This window comes from Alligator mississippiensis, chromosome 1 (genome assembly GCF_030867095.1).
Source record: "Alligator mississippiensis isolate rAllMis1 chromosome 1, rAllMis1, whole genome shotgun sequence".
NCBI lineage: Eukaryota > Metazoa > Chordata > Crocodylia > Alligatoridae > Alligator > Alligator mississippiensis.
In genome coordinates, this window is record NC_081824.1 from 344,664,924 (window position 1) to 344,688,204 (window position 23,281).

Sequence of the window (23,281 nt, forward strand, 5' to 3'; positions counted from 1 at the left end):
ACTGAATTTTTAAGAAATAAGTCTTATTCACTTTCACTGCACTTTAACACAAACTATGTACAGAAGAACAGAACAACTGACAGAAATAGGGAGCCAGGCACACACAGGAGACCATACAAGCTATACAACCATTTTTATTTTCAAGCTGGAGAAACAGGATGGCAGAAGTGTTTTTCCCCACCAAGACAGTAGGCATCTAGCCATGTGGCTGAGACTACACGTACATACTTCCCAACTCCTCCGAGTCTTGGATGACAAACGAAAAAGACAAACAACATGTGGTGATATGGGAACCTGGAGTACAAAAAATATGGCCATTTCAAGACAAATTTTACCCAAAATGAACATGGTTGTTAAGCCAGCTTGTTTTACCAAACACAGTGTCTAGTTGGGCAAAATCAAAGGTGCACGAGAACAATTAATAAACAGGTGCATTGCATCAGTAATTATTAATACATTACCAGAGTCGTTTCTACCAGGTCATGAAGTAGTGGGGAGGGGAAGGGCAGAAGCAAGACAATATTTCTTACCTTGATTTTCCCTTTGACAAAACTAACAATGTCTTCTTTATTGTCAAAAACAGGCAAAGTGTGGAGTAAGTTTTGCTCTAGCCATTCCCAGTGTTGATTTATCTCTTCTGGAGTGGCACCTAGAAAGACAAAAGAAAACTTGATTAAAAACCATTTTGTAAAAGAAAACATTTCTAAATAAAGAAAAAAAAATCACCATTCATAATCACAAATGTATTAACAGAAATTGAGATTCTGAAGTCCAAATTATTAGTAGCAAAGCAGCTGCTAAGATGTTACATTGAATGCTGGAGTTAGAGAATACAAAAATGTTACTGCTTTAAATATGTATTATAGTGTTTTTAGTTTTTAAGATCTCATTACAAGTCAAATGCTGCTTTGTAAAAAATCACAACACAATAATGAATCTTCTTACTGCAATAGCAGTAAGTGGCAAAATTTTGCCTTGATATTTCTTAAAGAAGTCATTAAATTCTGATTTAGGGTCATTCTCCATAGTCCCTGCTAAACATTTCTCCACGTGTCTTGAATTTGGTATCTCACCTGTAAAGCTTCTGTGATATTCAGCTTCTCTGAGAACAAAGGGGTTCCTTGTTTGTCTGAGTGCTGTGTATGCAACTAGCTTACAAGGAAGAAGTTGTACAATTTTTGGTACAGGTAAAATGAATTTAAAGATGAAAAGCTTTGAAATTTGATGGGATTTCTTTAAGGACTATATTTAAATGTAATGTGTTCACTCTAACTCCAAAAATATAATTTTAGTAATTGAAAGCTTGCTCATTAAATCTTCAGTGTCCTACATGTCAGCAGGCATGTGTCACAAAGATATGGGAACAGAAAAAGCCAGTACAAGGAAGAGGCAAAACAAAGAACAACATTACTAAAAGAGAAGCTGGCCATCCCATTACAAGACAACTTGGACTAATCAGTCATTGAATAGAACAGTTTTAAAAAAGGCAGTAAGTACTATTTCCAGTGCCTCACTTGTAGGGACAAGGGGATAATAAAATTTAAAAAAGGATGGCCAAAGCATAAAAAGAAACTGCAAAACAAAAGAAAGTTCAAACACAAATGTCATCATCACATACCTAGAGTTACGTGAAAGTTATAATTGCAACATATTGCTTTACACACCAAGATAATAAATTTTGTTAAGTATTTTCCACCTTCCTCTCCTAGATTTCCCACAAAGAATGCCAACTGGCAGGGAAATTTTCCAAAACTTTAACTTCCCTAACAGGAAAGTCTTATGATGGGACTTCATAAATATCATCAATCAAGGCAAAAAAAAAAAAAAAAGATTCACCAAGAAAGAAGAGCTATTTCAACAGCTTTTAAGGAAAAAAAAAGGCTTCTTGTGGGTAATATCTTTTATTGTACCAACTGCAATATGGTTGGGATAGACATAGGCAAGCTTTCAGGCATCACAGTACCCTTCCTCGGGTCTCTGGAAGAGAAGCAGACACAGGCGAGCTAAACAGCAGATGGAACAAAAGCCTGTGTAAAACTTTCCCTATGTAAATAAAAACAGGATACAAGAGAAATTATCAGGTAGCCAACAGGCTGGAGAGATGCAGTAAAAACCTGATAAAGGAAGAAAATAAGATTTTTCAGGAGGGTCTTGAAGAGCAGAGGTTAGTCAGTATCAGGTAAATTATAATCAGGGATCCTGGTTTTCTCCGATAAAAAAGAATCCCCAATTTTCAGATTTAAAAAAGTAACTCAACATCTACATTTTTCTGTGTTTAAAAAATGGAAAAACGAATTAAAACTACACCAGCAAACCTGCACTATACCTGTCTTACATAAATTACATTTCATCATCTGGACTGATCACCTGGATTCACTTAAAATTGTCATAGAAGTCAATAACTACCATTCTTCAATCAAATTCTCTCTGAAATTAAATGAATTACTCCTACACCAACATCACCACAATCCACATCCCAGAGGACATGCTACAAAACACGCTATACAGAGAACCCGTTGACCCAGCTCTGCCTTAACAATAAATACAATAAAAGATATCACCCACAGCAATTCTTGCCTCTCACATTTCCTGGACCATCAAGGCAACATTATCACCTCACCTCAACACTACTTTAGGACAAAAAAATCCCAAGTGCTATCAATTGTTAAAAATACTAGAAATGTTGTCATATTATAATGACATAGCCCACATGAAACAAATAATAAAGTGATAGTGAAGACAGGCGAGGAGTGCATCTTGCTGCCTGACCTCCCTGTTGTGGGTTTGTTTGGAGTAAAAGATTGTCTGTCATAAGGTGTTTCATGGTAGTTTTCAAGTTGTTGCCAATACCAAAAATCTTGTCTTCTCCCACCTGGATCTGTACTGCATGGGGCGTCCCTGCCCTCTCCCACCCTCTAGCCAGTTTGAGATGCATACTGCATGCAGCCCAGTCCCAGTCCAGGTTGGCGGGCTGGGGAGAGGGGGGACCACATGCAAAGCAGGTCCCACAGAGGCTGCTGAATGCACTGGATTTGGCTTAAGAGGAGGAGCAGGGGCTAGGTGAGTTTGACACCCTCGCTATTATTGCATCTATATTAGTGGTTACTGCCAGGGATCACACCTATTGAAAGCCTTAGGGTCACACCCAACACCAAGTTTGGTGACAGAAAGGATTTTTTCCCCCTAGGTCAGACTGACTTGGACTGGGCAGGGTTCTTGCTCAGTAGCACATGGCCTGGCCCTTTTTCTAGGATTGTCTAAACATGTACTAAACCACTTACTTCCCTGTTGTTACAATGGCGATGCCTTCATCTGCCCTGCTTCTTTACACCAAGTCACAAGTATTCCAGGTATTTCAGGTATTGTGCCTTGCAGTTGAGCTTGAGGCTCTGACGTGGTGATTGTGAGAATTCTTGATTCATGACTTGTCTGAGAACGCAGGGGCTGAACAAAGCTATTTGGGCAGGAGTCTGCAACTGGCACAAGCTACTATTTAAGCCTACATCCCTTCCATCAGAGCATTATTAGCAATAACTAGCCAGCAAACATACGGAAAACACAAAGTGACTTCTTTCCAAGGAGTAGGGTGGGTAAAAATCAACGATTTTTTTATGTAAATCAGATGTTTTTATTTAAATAATTAAGTTTTCCTTTTTAAAAGTAAACCAGCTTCAAAAGTAAATTGTAATGCAATTCAGCATAAGCTAAGGTATACATTTGCTATATTAAAATAATTTAAATAAATAATATGTTGAGACGATGAGCCTCTACTCAATACTTTGGCGTTAAAGGCTGATTTTCTTCTATAGAAGCATGAGTAGGGAAACATTTATTTTTTTTTCAGGTTGAGTTTTAAAAATATGTCACAGTATTTCATGAAATTTGACTTTTAAAAACTAGAAAGAAAGGAGATAAACGTTGTTAGCCTAGGTTAAAAAAAAAAAAAAAAGATTGTCACATTTTAAAGAGAGTTAAGCAAGTAGGAACTTAAGCTTAAATTACTTTCACATAGGCATTTTAGAAAAAATTCCCCTTGGTGACCTGAATTAACTGGTTTAATTAACATACTACAGTTCATATTTCTAATACCATAACAATTAATAATTGTGTTTAATAAATTGCTTAATTGTAAACAAGAGGAGGATCGGGGAAGCGTGGGTCCTTTACTAAGTAGCAGAGGCAACCTATAAGAGAGGATGCAGAAAAGGCTGAAGTACTCAATGCCTTTTTTACCTCCATGAGTTTTCACAGGCAAGGTCAGCTCCCAGACTATTGCACCTGACAGCACAGTTTGGGGGGGAGGTGAGCAGCCAACAGTGGCAAAAGAACAGGTTAGGGACTACTTAGAAAAGCTGGACACGTATAAGTTCACAGGGCTGGAAGGGATGCACCCAAGGGTGCTGAGCGAGCTGGGCAATGTGATTGCAGAGCCACTGGCCATCATCTTTGAAAACTCATGGCAATTGGGAGAGGTCCCAGATGATTGGGCAAACATACTGCCCACATTTAAGAAAGGGAAAAAGAAGGATCCAGGGAACTACAGACCAGTCAGCCTCACCTCAGTCCCTGGAAGAATCATGGAGCAGGTCTTCAAGGAACCCATTTCTAAGCACTTGGAGAAGTAGGTGATTGGAAACAGTCAGCATGGATTTACCAAGGGCAAGCCATGCCTGACCAACCTGGTTGCCTTCTTTGAGATTGTTGGCTTTTCAGATGCAGGAACACCAGTAGACATCATATACCTTGATTTTAGCAAGGCTTTTGATACAGTCTTCCACAGCATTCTCACAAGCAAGTTAAGGAAGCACAGGTTGGATGAATGGACTGTAAGGTGGATAGAAAACTGACTGAATCATTGGGTTTAGAGGGTAGTAGTCAATGGCTCAATGCCTAGTTGGCAGCTGGTATCAAGTGGAGTGCCCCACGGGTTTGCCCTGAGGCCAGTTTTGTTCAGTATTTTCATCAACAACCTGGAAGACTGAATGGAGTACACCCTCAGCAAGTTTGCAGATGACACCAAGCTGGGTGGAATAGTAAATATGCTGGAAGGTAGGGCTAGGATTCAGAGAGACACCTCAACAAATTGGAGGATTGAACCAAAAGAAATCTCATGAGATTCAATAAAGACAAGTGCAAAGTCCTTCACATAGGACAGAATAATGCCATGCTCCACTACAGGCTGGGGACCAATTGGCTAAGCAGCAGCCCAGCAGAAAAGGACTGGGGAATTACAGCGGACAATAAGCTGAATATGAGCCAACAGCGAGTCCTTGCTGCAAAGAAGACTAACGGCATACTGGACTGCATTAGTAGAAGCATTGCCAACAGATCGACGGAAGTGATTATTCCCCTCTATTCAGCACTGGTGAGACCACATCTGGAGTACTGTGTCCACTATTGAACCCCCACTACAGAAAGGATGTGGATAAATTGGAGAGAATCCAGCGGAGGGCAATGAAAGAGGTTGGGTTGCATGACTTATGAGAAGCGGAGGAAACTGGAATTATTTAGCCTTGAGTAGAGAGGACTGAGAGGAATATGATAGCAGCCTTCAACTACAGGAGAGGGGCTCCCAAGAGAATGGAGCAAGACTGATTAGTGGTGGCAGATAACAGAACAAGAAGCAATGGTCTCAAGTTGCAGCAAGGCAAGTTTAGATTCAATATTAGGAAAAAACCTCTCACTGGGAGGGAAGTAAAACACAAACAGGTTATCCAGAGGGGTTGTGAACTCCCCACCCTTACAGGCTTTTAAGACAAATCTTGGCTGGGATGAGATAGTTGGGGGATGTTCCTGCTTTGAGCAGGGGGTTGGACTAGATGGCCTCCTGAGGTCCCTTCCAACCCTCACTTTCTACAATTCTGATTCCATCAAATGTGCACCATATCCCGAGTTAAAAAAAAAAAAAATGTTTTATATCCAAAACATAAAAGTTTTGTTTAATAAATCTGAAATGCTGGTTTCATATGTTTAATTAAATTCAAGTTGCCATCTTAATGAGGCTTGATACAAATATGAACAAAGATGTATTCATCTGGTAAATGAGAAAAATTGTATTTTTTTTAAATAATATATTTTTTAAATGTGTGCGTGTGTGTACACTCACAAGGAAAGATATGTACCAAATCTACTGTAAAAACTGTATGTAGCTGTAAATCAACATGGTTTGTTATATCAACCAATAAAACTACACTTTCCTTAAATAACAGAAAAAAAAATTATATATACACTCACTCACACACATACACACACACACACACACACACACAAAATGGGAAAGTTGATTAAAATCAATTATTTAATTACGGCTTTTGGCTTACTGATTTAAATCATGCTTTAACCAGTTACTTAAATCAACTGGATTTAAACTGATCTACCCTGCAGGGGGGCTGCTAAAAGATACAGAAGATGCTTGTCTGCATCCCCTTTCTTACTATAGCAACTGCCTGTAGTTCCTTTAAATCACCACAATGTCCCTCACAATGCTGCCACAGAGTTTCAACAGGGAACTCATGGCAGCCCCTCCAGTACCTCACCGGTACAAAGTGAAATTGAGAAGCTAAGCATCTGGCTTTGAGGTGGGACCGGGACGCTGCTATTCTGTACAGTTCCTGCATTGTGGGAACCTGAGGAGCAGAACGGCAGCAGTTCTTCACCACCCACCCCTTCCCAACCGTAAGTTCGTGTTAGTTTGTGGAGGAAGAGGGTTTAAAAACAAACTGATCCAAGGGAAGAAGTAGCTTGCAAAACCACAGCACCCTTCAAAAGAGAGGGTCAAGTTCTTATGCTTTTCTGCCTGCTGTTGCCAGTTCCAGTAGGAAAACCACTTCTTCCCCAATCTCTATTGGCGACATTTCATAATAAAAGGATTATTATTCAGAAGCAGCTTAAAGTACTATGGCTCTTAACAGCATTCAGAGCTTTTTGTTCATGTAACCACAAAAATGTCTTGCTTGCACAGGGTAGATTAATGCACTATTGATCTACAAAAGAAGATAATTCTGAAAATCCTAAGCAGCATTTAATTTTTCTACCTTGGACATCTGTTTAACGGAGATGGGGGAAATATCAAGACCTTAAAATTACTTGTGTAATTAACTTAAGAAGTCTCTGAAATATCAAAGAGACTCAACCATTCTAGAGAGACAAGCTATACAGTTAGCAATCCCCTCCAAGTGAACAGAAAAAAAAGGCCACATACACATGGCACATCACTCAGCTACCTTCACCGACTGAAAGGCAGACAGTAATAATGATCAGCTCCAGCAAGGAATACATCCTACTGACCAAGGAACAAAAGCTTTCTTTGATGTCAACACTAAGTCTGCATCATCAACATCAAACTCAACTCATTCTCTTCAATATAAGTGCATTATTTTAAGAGCAAAAAATCCTTTCTTCATGAAGCAATACTCACTTCCATAATGTATAATTTTCTCTTTCAAGTAAAAAAAGGCAGGGAATAAAATGAACAGCAATTATGAAAATGAGGAAATATGAGCACCTAATCACAGCCAAAAATAATAATAATAATCAGAAGAGACTCTATGCAAGTTTCCTTGCACAGAGCTACTAATGTATATCAGCCGTGACCCATAACCCTTCACTCAAATATTATATGTCTTCAAAACATACTATTCGGCATAGTAAATTTCTTATATAGGCTTCCAACAGAACAGTAAGGGCACTTCCTTTAAGGAAAGAGAGCATAAATTAGCTTTTTTTTTAAATCTCAAGCAGCTGAAAACAGGAAGCAAGTGTAACCAATGCAGAGATACCTACCTGAATTTGTAGCAAAGGCCTGAACTGCCTTTTTGATTTCTACAAGTATTACATCAAATGTCTCCAATATTTTAATTGTCTGAAGGCAACTGAAGGCAAAGGAAAACATGTACAAAAGACAGACACAGCATTTTGCAGATGGAAGGGGTAACGGAGAATTTACAAATGCACTGATGAAGATGAGCAGGCATTAACATTTGACTGCTGTGACTTGCAATTGATTTATCTTCAGTAAACTTTCTTCACTTTCAAAAGTATGGGAAAGACTGCATTAAGGATTAGTGTAGGACCCATCAATGTACATCTTCAGAGTTCATTCACTGTATACGTTACCTAATGCTACAATTCTCTTTAAAATATTTAGTATTTTTAAAAATTGATTCATGAGCAGCCAAAAGGGTTAGGGAGATATTTTTCTAGTAAACCGCATGTCAGTACTGCTTATATGCACTGATGAAGGACTGAGCAAAAAGACTTCAAGGTGCATTTATTACAGCCTGAAAAGTTGCGTGCAAATTAACTTTGCAACAGGCAAAAAAGACCCAAAAAACCTAATGCAAGGCAGCATCAAACTCTTCTTTTTCCTGATTAGCAAATGCAAACAATCCATTTTATTAATAATTCCTGGAATGGTAACCAACAGGTATTTTGATTGTTAAACATATACAGCCACGAGTCTTTACACACACACACACACAACGTTACTATTTTTGGTTACCTTCAGCTTCTTGGACATACAGATACTGAGCATGCTCAGAATTTATCTTTGGCATTTTGTTTTGGTTGGCATGTGACTCACCAATGGCTATGGCCCAGTAAACTTCTGATCCATTCAATAACTCACCACATGCAATGGCAGAGTAAACAGGTGCTCCTGGCACTTGAAGTAAAATTCGAAATGGAGCAACACGTGCGTTAGAATCTAGCACTGCATCCAGGGCACCAACCAAACGACCTAAACACACAAAGAAGAAAGATGCCTTTGAATAACAAGAGAACCAACTTTTACTAAAACCAATTTATCACTATCAAAACACTCTAACTTTGCTACAAAGAGAGTGAAGAGTGAGCAAACCAATTAGAAAAACAAAGACGTTATTTTTTGGCATTTCTTGTGGGTTTATTAATATTATGATATAGCTAGCATAGAAATGTAGGGACGTCAGGATGTTATCTAATCCATCCCTGTACTCTAAGCCCAGGCACACGTACCCAGACAGTCCTTGATAGATGTTGTCTACCATGTTCTTAAAGAAGTCCAAGAAAGAGATGTCAAACCCCGTCAGGTAATTTGTTCCACTGCTTTTTCAAACATACTGCTAAAATGTTTTTCTTAATATTTAACCAAAATCTTTCTTCTCTCTCCTATAAATTAGCCTCTTTGACCCACCTATAGTGGTCACAGAGAAGAACTGGTCTCTGTCCTTTCTATAGTAACTATATTGTTTATATCTATATTAGGGTACTACCGTGCCTCTCCTTAAAGGCTTATCTTTTCTAAAGCTTAATTACCTCAACCTTTTCTTATAAATAAATGTTTTCCAAATATTTTATCCCTCTAGTTGCTCTCTTCTGAACTCTTTCCAGTGTGTCTACATACATATGTCTTAAAATGTACCATCACCATAATTGTTTGCCATGCTTTATAAATAAGATTCCTGTTAATACACCTCAGAAAAAAAAGGAAAATCTTATTCTAACAATAGCTTATCATTGACATCTATTCAGTTTGTGGTCCCCTAACCTCCCAGATCTTATGCTACATACTGCTGTCAAGTCCATTAATCCTCATTTAGCACTTGGCATTTGATTTCTCCACCCAAAGCATGGTACTTTGCACCGGTCTTTAATAGACTTTATCTTACTGACTTTAGACCATTTCTCCAATTTGTCAAGACCATTTTGAACTGTGCTCCTTGTACTCCAAAGCACATGCAACCTGTCCAGCTTGTGTGATCCACAAAATTTATAAAGTTACACTGTAGTTCATCATCAAGGTCACTATTAAAAATACTGATATCTGAAATGTCATCCCATTTTACAGCAAACCATAAACCAATTGACAGGGCATAGCTTTTCAACAAGTTTTGCCCTCACTTCATGGTGATTTCATCCAGACCAATCGTTTTCAACTTTTCTCATTTGCAGATCCCTAAAAGATTTCTAATGGAGATGCAGACCCCTTTGAATTGTAAGTGTGAGCATTCACATACTTTTGATTAAGCATAGTCATCTTTCTCAAACCTGTTAGACATAGTCTGAAGACCGCCAGAGGTCCATGGACCACAGGTTGAAAAACACTGATCTAGACTATTTATCCCTAGTTTCTCATAAGAACACCATAGGAGGAAAGTATCATAACCCTTTAAGGAAGTCAATATAGTTCACATCTGCCGCTTGCCCCTTATGCCCACACAGATGCAAATGTTAGAATACAAAAACAAACAATTTCATATGTAATTTTCTGTGTTCAAGATGGTAGTGTATAAAAACTGGCTAGCTGTTTAAACTGGAGTAATGAGTTGGCAGACAAAAATATAAACAAGGAAAGTGCCAAATTCTCCCTTACCATTATGGGTAAAAAAAAAAACAAAAAACAACAACAACAACCCTCCAAATATAAAAAAAAAAATACACATTTATCTACGCCTACAGAAAATAGTGAGCATATGATATAAAATACAGTCTTTAAAACAGCACAGATAAAGCCAGTAGGAAATGCAGAGCAGAAGTATTGAAAAAGAAACTCAAGTAAAATATGAATTCCTCCATTCTACATAAAAAAGTTATAATTCTGTAAAATATCTTTAAATTCCTATTTCCTACTAATGACACTAAGATGCTGGCTACTCTACGTGCCAGGATCTTATCACAGAGGATATGTAGGACAATAGCACAGTACAGAGCAACTTGAGACTTTCAAAATACTAAAGAGCATGTGACCAAGAAAGTAAGCAGCCATTCAAAGGCTACTCTGTAGGGTCTTTTTCTAAGAAGAAACTTAATAGGAAAATTATCAAAAAACAGTTTTGACTACATAGGACTATGATTTTATTGAAGTTTTTGGCAAGAGTTAGGCCAATATCAAGTGCTTCTGAAAATCTGATTAAAATCTGCTTTCAGAAGTATGGTTGTTCTTTAAATATAGATAAAAAGCACATGTGCAGTGTGAAGCTAAGTTCAAGAAGAAGGATGTTTATTTTATTTCTCACTTCGTGAAAATGAATTCCCTTTTCTGTTTGTGAATTACTGGTCTCAGCAACAAATTCCTCTTTTCACTTTTTACTTCTCATAAAATTCCCTTCATGTTTATGAACTATAATGAGCTACAAAGTTTGCAGTTCAACACAATCATTGTGTAATAAAAAATAATTAATAAATAATCCTCCATCTGGATTTCTCTCTAATTAAAATGCTTCCAATTAAACACGGAAAAGCCACAACAAAGGTTCTTAAAAAGAACAGGGAGGAAGAGGGTGATGGGGGCAGGGGTCACGTACAAACAAACCCCAATGATCACTAAGCACAATGCATCTTTGATGCCTTTCTATTAGGCTAGTTTTCCATATTTGTAGGTAGCCTAATGGAACTCCCATTACTGTCTATGGAGCAGTCTCATTGATTTAAATGGGATTGGATTAGGCCCCCAATCTATTTTTTTTTTTTTTTAATTTGGAAGGGATTCACACTCTTTCTAGCTTTACAAGCGAAAACACTGTCTAGATTTCCAGTCTCAGATATCTACCTATGATTTCAGCACAGTGAGATAAAGGTGTCTTTGTGAAGCAGAATGAGCAACCTACACAGTGCCTCGACTTGTATTTTGAATATTCTTCTCCAGGCAAAAAAAAAAATCCTACATTGTTGTGTATCCTGCTGCATGCTAGTATTTTCTGCTAGTAAAAACAAAGCAGTAATTTTGCTTGCTATGGCTTCATTACTGTACTTTCGAACCTCTATTTTTGGAGGTGCTTTCCCAACAGCCTAAGCTGAAACTTATAGGAACAAGGTCCAAAAACAGAATGTATTTGCTAGGCCTACAAAAGCTATACAATGTGAATCAAAATATTAACCAGTTCACTGCACAAATAAAAAGATTTAGCATTAAAGAAAGGATAAAACATTTGATGAAAAAGGTGTGAATTTCCAAGTGCTGCTTGTATAATACCGGCTTCCAGCTCTGTTTAACACCTGTAACAACAGCTGCACAGTGCTTCCCATTGAAGTAATCCATAAAACATGAAAACTAACAAGCTTTAAGGGATAATACTTGAATTTTAAAACTGCTTTCAAATAGAAAGTCTACTTTTTGACAGAGCAGCCTTTTAATAATACATCCTTATTTTCCCATAAAATATTTATAAAAAGTTTTCACAGCCCCCAGTTGATGATAAGGTTCATTTTAGCTAGGAAGATGCTGGATTATTATTATTATTTTATTTTTATTTTTTTACAAGGAACAGCAAAGCCATCTAAACAGAGGCCCATCAAAGGTACAATTATTAGGAAAACAGATATGCTACATTAACTTGTTTGTTATAGTAATCATTAGGTGTTACTTCTTACTGTGAACGGAACAACACTGGCAGGAGGGAAATATAAATAATACTGTCAAGCCCCTTTCTGTTTAATTGTAAAAGAAAAAGCTGTAGCCACACGTTTTTCCAGGCCGACTTTGGAGTATGGTAGCCAATCAGCTCAGACTCTTCCATATGCAGAAGTCTTTTCATCGTGTTAAATTACAAACAGTGCTGAATTACAGAAGGGAGGTCCAAGCTCAGGGTTCACGTCAGAAAAAGTTGAGGGCAGGGTACACTTTTCCTCTACAGTGTCAATTTGTGCTCAATAACATGAGCGTTTTACATATATTCTTACGGACGTGAACAAAACACAGTTTGCTACTTCCCAATATATCCTGGATCTTAACTACAATACTTTCTGTTTCATTATCCTGTTTATAAACTGTACATTAGTGTGTATTTTCCACAATCCAAACTACTGCAAGTCAAACAACATTAAGTAGAACAAAAATAATCACAGACATTTTATTCTGAAATCCCTACCATGGTGCTCACAGTGGCAGAAAGCACACACTATGACAAATAATAAAAATAAGTTTGCAAGAGACTCAGAAACTGTTTTTAAAGCCTGCAACAGTCAGGCAGTGCCTTTGTTTTTACACAGATCACAGTGGAAACCAATCAGCCTGGGAACAGCATACTACATAACTGCATGATTAGGTCTGTTTATTCAAATTAATTCCAGCCCTATGTACAACACAGCTGTGCAGCATCAATTAAAATAAAAAACGAGGACACCATACAGAGACTTTCTAGTTATTAAATAAACATGCAAACTCATCAGTGATCACCCAGCATTTGAGTTTAATGTATGAGACCCCAAAAGAAGATAAAGTACACCTTGTGAAGCTACCCACTACTCTGAGTGCCACAACTCTAGAAAAAAAGCAGCTAGAGTAAGCTGACCTAACATCAATTTCTAAGTAACGTACTGAATTATTCAAACTCTCGGAAATGCAGATTTTTTTTCTGAATCCATGTGAACGACATGGGTGGTTTTAAACTTAAAGATGGGCAGGATTAAGGGCTTGCAGAAAGGTACATCCCCCTCCCATTTGGATTCACAACCCAAAACCCAGTCCTGAAACAAGGCACCCAAGAGAGGTCATTCTTTTAAAAGAGGGTTGTCCAAACTGGGCTACATGCGAGCCATGAGCAGTTAATTCATGGCTAACCAGCTGCCCCTGCCCCCATACTGCCACTGCTGCTGTAACTGGGATCTCCAGGCTCCTGCTCCCTCCTCCAGCTCCCACTTCCTGCCCCCCACCCTGGGGATAAAGCAACAGAGTATGGGACTCAGGGCCCACAGAGCAAGTGGACTGGGGTATATCATGGTTAGTGCAAGAGGGGGGGGTTGCAAAAACTGCTGCCTGTGGGCGGGGGGCCCTGGCCACTTTGGATAGCCTTGTTTTAATGGGGAGAGAGCATTCTTCACTCTTCCCTTTGAAGATGTGCTACGTGTAAATATACAAGATGCCTTGGGCCGGAGAGAGAAGGCAAGAGGAACATGACATGAGCCTGGTAGTCAAGGGACATATGCGGGAGCAGAGAGATCTGGTTCTAATCCCTATTCCAAGAACTGTTTCCATCACTGTGTAAAATACAGACCCAGTCCTTGGAGGAGGAGCTGGCGCTCAGGTCTCTTGTCTTCTCTCTCTGCCTCCAGTGGTTTTTTTCTGCAATGTGTTCTTTTCTGCACAGGGAAACAGCTTCAAAAGGAAGTGTGGAGAGTGGCCCAACCAAGGAATAGCCAACAGCCTAGCACTCTACGGGGAGGTGGGAGATGGAGGTTTGAGTTCCTTCAGATGGAAGATAACACTGAAGTTAGCTTTTCCATATCCTGCATGACTCCCCTAACCATTAAAAGAGGGACATCACAATCTCCCTTCTCTGGCTATGCTTTAACAGAGTGGCTGCCACCACATCTTAATGAGAGCTTGATCATGTGGCTGCACATTAAGGATACTCCAAAACACTTCCTAAAATGAACCTATTGGATGATACAAGAAACTGAACACCTAGTTTCTGGATCCCAATTACACCCAAGCCCAGCTCCTCACCAAAGTTAATAGTAAGGTGTTTCTGGACCTATATAGAACTTTAGGCACCTCGGAAACTTTCAGGGCAATAACTGGAGGTGCCTTAATCTGGCAGCAACAGAGATTGGGAGCAAATCCACAGGGAGTTTTAGAACTGAAGTTTTGAATTTGGTCATCTAAATCCCACTGGAAGTCCCATTTTAGGTGCCTACTTTTTTTCTTTGGACATGACTGTTATTTAGGTGCTCTGAAAATGTATCATAGCTTACAGCAAATTATGGATTCAAGCAACTATAACAGCAGCACAACCCCTACTATAAAATCCTAGGCCCAATAAATACCACACAAGGGACAGCATTGTTTGTCCCAGTGTGCCCATCCTCAGGGGCTTACAGAACATTTAGTGCCAAGTTCTGCTTCTGCCTCTCTTGTAAACCCTCTGCAAGAAAACAAATGCAAAATCAAAACATCAGTCTGGCAAAAAAAGTGTTTTCTAAATCAGAAACTGGAAGGATGCTTCTTCCCCTGTCCCAACAACCGACTCAGATTCAATTTCAAGATGATAGCTAACAATTGTGAGTTGCAGTTTCTGATCCACATGCTATGTTATATGAGAATTACTCTTTTTTTGAGTACTTCCCAGGGGTGACGGGGAAATCTCATCCAGAAAACATACAAGTTAGGTATTTTAAAAATATGAACTTAGAATTGCTAAGTTGTGTTGTTCACTCTTGATTTCTTGTCCAATACAGTTAGTATTTTAACTGCATAATAATCACAGGTTTATCGCTCCTTCCCTCTGAACACTTCAAAGTACTTTGCAGACGATTACAAATCCACCTAAGGTTAGCAAGTACCTGCTTGTTACACATGGGGCAATGCAGCTAAGCAAATTGACTTGTCACACAGCAATTCAGCAGAGCCATGGAAAGAACCCAAAATCCCTGGCCTCCCGTTCTTCTCCTATGCCTAGCTACAAAACTGGCTTAACTGCTCCACCCTCTTCCAATGTAATCTTTCAGAGGAAGCCCTAGAGGTGAAACAGCTTTTATATCAACTCTAAACCAGCCTTCTGGACCTCTTTGCACGAGGAGGTGTGCTTAAGAAAAGAGGAAGCTGGATGAAATGTTGTCGTCTTCTAGCAATTTTCCAGCTTTCACAACAGGCAACTGGTCCCATGTACAGGTGGCCATAACTGTCGGCAGTAAACCAGGACTGGCCAGATCAAGTGGATTCCTCCCACTCCTGATCTGCACAGAGGTCAGTTCTGCTATGGTCCAGGATCTATCCCTACTCCGATGGTTTAAACCTTTGACAAAGCAGTCTATTCCCTTTAATAGGTGCTAGGTAGGGAACTTCGTAACGACGCAAATTTAGCTGCGAGATTTCTATTAAATTCTCCCTAAAACAGAACACAACCACCTGATTTTTTTTGTACCAGTTCTAAACACATTAGACAAGCAGGGATATTTGACTAAAACTGCAAGAAGAAACTTCTGCTTTTTAGCCATGCCATATTAGAAGCAAGCATCATCAGTTCAACAGGAAGCTAATGATGACAGGAGAAGGTAAACCCTAGCTTACCTCCCATACAGCCTCTGTTAACTTCTGCAAAATTATGCAGAGTGCATAGAAGGGTAGCTTTTGACCCAGCAGGACATTAGTATACATATTAGCCTTTTCTGTTCAATTTTAGAAGAATCCATTGAGATAACTAAGGAAGAGTATTAAATAAGAAAAAAAGTAGATTACAGTAATATTACACCAACCCTAGTGTATTAAAGAACTCATTTCCTTACTGCTGAGGTAGGTTTATCTCATCTGTAAAAACGCATACAGAAAGCTAGATTTTATCACTAAGGATCTGATGGTGCAAACAATTACAGGTGGGGGTAACTTTACAGGTAAACCTAATTCCACTGAAACCAGTCAGATTATTTCACATGTATTTGCAAGATCAGGTTCTTAGAAACCAAGGAGGCGCTTTAAATTTGTTTTGCTGTATATAAAAAGAAATTGAAACCAGCTGTTCGCCTGTCATTTTTTTAACCTGACTGCTCAGCATTGTGTTCTTTATAATGTGGAAAGTTAGAGGAGTGGCCTAGGAACATTTATGTTTCTACTTTTTTAGAGCTGTACTTCATACTTGGTAAATGGTCTCTGCTCCTCTTTGTTTTTCCTTTGACTTTCAACTGTTCACTTGTTTGATTGTCTCACATCCTTGGGGATTCAATTTATCATCACGGGGGTCTGATGAGCATACCATACAATAGTGGAAGGAAGTGAGGTAGAAAGGGAGAAGAGGAAAGAGCAGAAGTACGCACCTCCTTTCCCTGGAGGATGCAAAACCATTCTGTACTCCTGCAATATTGGCAGCTAGTGGTTTCTGAAAGAATATTTGCTCTAAACCCTCTCTCTTCAGACTACACCATTTTTTCTGCAAATGTTGCCTCCCCTAACAATTCTTCCAGGAATTAGTCACACTTATTAATTCAACAGCAGCCGGAGACATACACAGCTGCAACCAATCTTTTATGGTTCTAAAGTGCAAAGAGCTGAAGGCTTCGCGCTCTCACTTCAAATCCACTAACACTCCCTAACAAACAAAACAAATACAACAACTGTTTCCTACCTAAAAAATAAGTTATCTATAAACATGAAGGATAAACAGCTGCATTTTATAGCCCCCTGAACTACCAGACAGTAAATTCTCGAGAGTACTAGCTAAACGACAAAAAAAAACCCAAAACACTTCAACACGTTTTCTTGTCACTAATATACAAGGCCCCAATATAGCGAATAGGAGCAGCTCTGGATTGCATCATTCTAGTCACCATAAACATCCTAAAGAACGTGCTTGTCATCTTATTCTTTATAGTCTGTGTATGCTACCATAAAAGCAACACAAATAAATGCACACAGTATGTTTATTCTAGTCTTAATTTAGCTGCTTAATGCTTTACAGTGTCAGGCAGCCTAATGTTTAAAAGTCTAACACAAGCAATCCAGGCTGGCCCTTAGGCAGGATAACTCTTGGTTTGCTGGTGCATCAGCCATCCCTCAATTTGAGGATTCTCTCTCCCACAGCTCCCTGATGGGTCTTGAGGTGACTTAAAAGTTCAATCCTTCAGCCACAGGGATTTTTTGCTGATGCATTCATGGCTTTCTAAGGCATTTGAAGTAAAAGAGGAGAGGGTTTTATTTAAATGCATGTGTAACATGCTACTACCCCATTCTGCTTGCTAGTTTCCTTTTGCCATCCAATTTAGGGGTGGGCAGAATGTGGCCCGGGAGATGGATGTGACCCGCCAGGCCTTTCTATCCAGCCTGCGGGGCCCCTAAAAAATTTAGAAAATTAATATTTATCTGCCTTGAGCTGCTTGTCAGGTGGCCCTTGACGGCTTGCCAAAACTTAGTAAGCGGCCCTCTGCCCAAAATAATTGCCCACCCCTGGTCTAACTTGTGGGTTTATAAGAATGAAGTAGGCAAAGGGCACAAACAATGCCACAATACTCATTTTTTTTATAAAAGGGCTGTCTAGGCTGCTGGTGCTGTGCTCTTCAACTGAGAAACTTCCATGATAGTCTCCTTTGCTCACTGGGGGTCTAGAGGTGTGGACACACAAATGCTTGGAGTCATTTCAAAAGTCGATACATTTTAACTGCAATGTGCAAATAAGCCAAGAACAATTCAAATGCTGCAAAACTTCTGACTTTTAAAACATACATCTGGGGTTCAATGTCTTAACACAAGTGCAGGCCAAATTTACTTATAAGGAAGTAGTCAGGACTTGTATTAGAGATGATATCTTTTATTAGACCAACAAGATTTTTGCAAAAAAAATTTTTGAATTGCTTGTAATTTCTTTAATTGCTTCTTATAAAGAAGTCACCCCTGGTCAAGTAAGATGCACTCTTTTCATGAAAAGGAAAGAAAGAAAGAAGCTGATATTTTGGAACTCTATTTGTGGGGAAAGTTACATAAGCATTTGGAAGGGCCCAAGTTTTCAGTGAGCCAAGGTAAGAAAATATGTTTTTCTATATAGGGACAGGGGCACCAACTATATAGTATTATCCAACAAGACCTCCCTGATGGCAGAGAAAAGCATAAACCAATTTTAAGTACTATGGAAACACTTGTAATGAATTAATCAAGTTTGGGAATTTCTCCTTCCATCAAGCTATAGCTCAATACAAACAATAGCTTGTCTAGCAGCTAACTGACTTTAGAACAGAATGATATTTGGCATTTTGGAGGGAGGCTTCTTCTCCAGAATCCACTTATTTCACCTTTCAGCACAATTACAGAGCACCAGCCCCAAGAAACAAAATTATCAGGTCATCTGTTTGCTATCTTTCCTATAAATGCAAGCATAAACATAGCTTTTGCCTCAGTCAGCCTACCTAATTAACATCTCTTAGCAGACTAACATGACACTAAAATAGTCTGTACTAGCTGCCTGCAGGTTTCCAATGAGTTCAAGGTGTTAATTATGAGCTGGAGACCCCAAATGGCTTGGGATTTACTGTGCTTCCCTCTCTGAGCAATGCTGCAACAGCTGCAGGAAATGGGGACACTCAATGTGTACCCCTCAGTATAAAAGACTACCAGCAGCATAACAGCCCCTCCATTTTTTATTTATTTATTTTTTGCCTTTCAGACTGGAAAAGTCTGAATACTGGAAAATGCTAAAAGGCATTACTATTTAAATAGTGTTAAGGGAGAAACGGGCCTGGTAAGAGCAGATGTTTGCAAGGGAATGTTGTATTATTTGAACGTGATTTTTTTTGTAGTTGATTATTTTGGCGTGAGGGAAATACAGCAGCTGGCTTTAGTTTTGATTATATTCATAGTTCCTGGATAAGGGACCTAGAGCTCAGGATAAGCATTCTTTTATATATTATACATCAAAATGAAGTAAATAAGTTGACAACAGGAAAAGAAGGACAAGAGCTAGTATCAGTCAAATCTCCCTGGAGCATGAGCAGGTGCTCTCTGCACCATAGCTGCACAATCACTGTATTATGGACAGTAGGGCAATTTCTCTCTTTTCCTAAAGAAATAAGTACTAGCTACTTACTTTAACTAGTGCTACAACTTAGAGGTCATGATGAATATTTGCTAGTTTTTTTCTTACATAAGTATGCACATTCAGAGACCATCTGTACATAGGCGTTAATGATTCTGCAATATAGTCATACTTTACACTTAAATGACACCTTTAATCTTATTACCAAATTCCCTAGTAAATTAATTATTCCTCAAAATTCTCTTTTTGTTACCCATTAAAAGTAGCTTTTTCCTAATTATTATAAACACACACAAGATCAGAATGATTGCTAACCCAGTTTTATTACTTCAATCAGCTACAAAGTTAATGAAAAGGCATCAGAGTTGAAAGAATACCATCAAAATGTGAGATATACCAAACTATTTCTTCAGACTAAAGACTCTGAATTTATAGGTTTATTTTCTTAAATTGATAAGAAAAACAAGCCTACATATATTCAGGGAACATACAAAGACAAAAAGCAGTACTTAATTTCTTTTGGATATAAAATAATGCAGCACAGAATAACAGACTAGCAAAGTTAGCCACTCAGTAGTGCTGAGAAAAAAGTTACTAATGTTTTACACACTGTAAAACTTAAAAAAAAAAAATTGTAATGCCCAGTGCAACTTTCTCAACGAAATCTCAAAGTTAGAGAATGAGCGGTTGCTTTGAAAACACAGAGAATTAATCTAATCAAAAAGGAAAAGAGCTGAAACTGTCAGCATCCTCTAATAAAAAGTGACAAATCACCTCACCTCTTTGCTCCAAGAGATTTACATTATGCTACTTTAAATGAGAAAATAGATTTGACAGAACTCATCTCCTTGCAGGCAGCTAAAGATTACTGTTCACCTGTGGAGTCCATAAACTATCCACAGAGACTACAGAATGGCATCAGCAAGCATTTTAGTGTTTACAGAGCTGTAACAGTTCAACCAGTTCTCTCACCTCCTACAGAGCTATAATAAATCTCATATGTAAAGATTTCTTCAGTTTTATATAAATACAAATGCAGATCTAGCCAAAGCTACTAAACTACATCCGGGGGGGGGGGGGGGGGGGGGGGGGGGGGCTTAATTTGTGGATAATTTAATTCTGAAATGCAGGCTCTCCAGAAATAATTTCACGTTTCCTGCTTTGGTGCCTGATCCAATAAAGCTGTTAAACATGTAAGTAGCCAGGCTCAAGTCAACAACACTATTCACATATTCAAAATTAAGCATATGCTTAATCAAAACCACTTAGGAACAGAGAAAACAAGTTGCAGAGTGTATAATTATTAAGAAGGTGGGAGGCCTTTATTCAATAAAATATAGGCTAGTTTTCCATGCCACTTGTAAAATTAACTAAGATCAGTTAGTGTCCCCTAGAACATAATTTAAATGGATGTTGCAGGTTTTCAAATGGCATGTATAATTGTTTAAAGTTTAATAAAAATACACCACCCTGATAGAGAAACTGATATAGAAAACAAATGTTTCTATGTGACCTAACACTGCCTTATAGCTTAGCCCTCTGGAGATTAAATAAGAACATAATCAAACAAAATATATTCTTCAGTTCTCTGCTAGCTTTGTTTGTACATTCTGGACAGAATGACCTGGAAAGAAGGATGAAACATGCTGGAAGAAAGATCAAGCAAAGAATAGTTCTTTACACTCAGGTGGTGCAACGAAAATACCGTATACTGCCAGGGGGCTTTAATATATTGTTACAATGGGCACAAAAGAAGTTTAGATGTCATCTTATTCTCCCCTCCCCTTTTTAAATCAGAAAGATTAATCAAAGTTACAGCTAGGAGCGCTGATGTCACACTTGCATAATTATGAAGTTATAGCTGCAAGTCTACCAAGAACTCTCTCAGTATTTTGAATTTTTATTGAAACTTTCATCTGGAAAGCTCAAACACCTATTAAATCTTCCTACATTCTTGTGAAGCTGGAAGCACTGCATTCACTTCTGACTAGATTAATGACTGAGCTGGAAACAAAAGCCAGAACTCTTGACTTGCAAACCCCCACACTAAAAAAAAAAAATTAGTAGTAGTAGTATAGTCTCTCACTATGTTCATGATTTTTCTCTCATATATTTTAAAACAATTCACAGAATCTATTTTAAAAATAAGTCATGAAAACTTCAGCCATTTTCTTCATAGACTGAACATACCTGATTGCTGTTTCAGCATTTATATTTAAAACTTTACATTGAATGAAAATAATCTAGTCACTAAAAGCAATCTGCTCTCAATCTGGACTGTCCCAAGTGAATGAGAATCTTCCTCATTACATAAACTTGATTTATTTTCTATACAGAAATGGATCTATACTTCTAGGACATTTTAAACTGCAAAGCAAATATCTGGGAAGTCAATGCAAAGACAATGTCTAATTTTAAAGTTGGAGGGGTCCCCACCTCCCAAGGAGCGTTATGGGGAGAACATAAAAAAAGAACAGAAAGAGCCATTTTTAGTAGCCAGGCAGAACAGACTTATGCTAGTCTTGTGCAGAAGCCTATGTGCACATATAGCTTCTGCAATCAGCTAAAATAATACACCAGGAACTTAGCTAGACAGTAAGCATCATTTTTTTTTACTTTAAACTTGCAGATGTCTCCACTACTTAGCTGTTTGTTGCACTGGCAGACTTTACATTAGTGAATCTCAGCCACACGATCAGCCTGGACCTAAAACAAACAGCTGTAGAGGCTATTTTTGGATCTGCAAATTAATCCCTCTCCTCTCAACAATCATGGCAGCCTGATCTACCTGCTCCCCACAAGGAAAAGAGGGTAGAGAATAAACTTGAGGGGTGAAATGTTGGGCCCCTTTTTAGTCAACATTTAATTGACTTCAGTGGGACTTAAGCTTTTGTGCCACCTCCAGTTAAAATTAAAAAAACTCAAAACACTTACAGACAAGAATTTTTGTTTCATATAAAAAAAGCTTTAAAAAAAATTCACACTATTAGAAAAAGCTAAGATTGAGATCTGAAATTTCCATTTTCTTCTAATTCTGTTACCCACCATAAGCAATCCAAATTAAAATTATAAAAGAAAAAAAATCAAGATGTGTGACACAATCAAGAGCTCCATTATTTTTCTTGTTCACTTTTGTCACTCTGCACACACAACATGGATATTCTTTATACGTTAGTCCAATTTATATTATTAACTCAGAATGGGGACTTTAGGCCAATCTTCATAATCAGTGGGTACATCTACACATGCAAATAATTTGCAGCAAACCTGAGAGCAGTTTGAGCCAGAGTAAACTACTCCCAGGCACAACATCTATACACGCGCCTAGAACAGCAGCAAATTGAGCCGGGGTGGAGCAGTTTACACCAGGGCCAGGAGCACGGGGAGTCAGCCCCAAGCTCCGGGTGGTATCATCGAGGCTGGCTGGGGCATGAGGGTGCTAGAAGTGCAGAGCCATGTGCCTAAGGCAAGAGTCTGGCTGCCTAAGCTGGACTGACTGGGTGCAGTTTTCATCCATGATCAGTGTCTATGCATACATTTAATCGCAGTTAATTACCCATCATTTAGTTTATTAGTTAAATTAGTTTACTGTGGCCTAATAGCATTGCACATGCAGACAGTGACACTTTACTCTGCAGCTACTTTGTCTACTCCGTAGTTAAACATGTATGTTGATGCAGCCACTTACTCCAAAACTAAGGTGGTGTAAATCACTAATCTCACAAAAAATACCCTGAGATTTATACCACTGCAAATGAGATCTTTTGTCTTCTTGAACTTCCTCTTATATAGCACCTTTGTCATGTATGCTATGTAAATAACAGTGTTTCACAATACATGAAGTTAAAAAT

At 38.5% G+C, this 23,281-nt stretch overlaps 1 protein-coding gene across 3 annotated transcripts in view; it reads right to left on the reverse strand.

The window, feature by feature from the left end:
• Nucleotides 1-23,281, reverse strand: part of TBC1D8 (TBC1 domain family member 8) — a 61,274-nt gene that overhangs the window by 35,359 nt on the left and 2,634 nt on the right. Inside the window, exons 2-3 of one of the 3 annotated variants that reach the window (XM_006261422.3) lie at nt 8,627-8,737; nt 531-649 (exon numbers count right to left, since the gene is read on the reverse strand). In XM_006261422.3, the coding sequence (XP_006261484.1) occupies nt 531-649; nt 8,627-8,737 (230 nt within the window). The other 2 variants (XM_019485061.2, XM_014600471.3) reach the window with 2 other exon arrangements.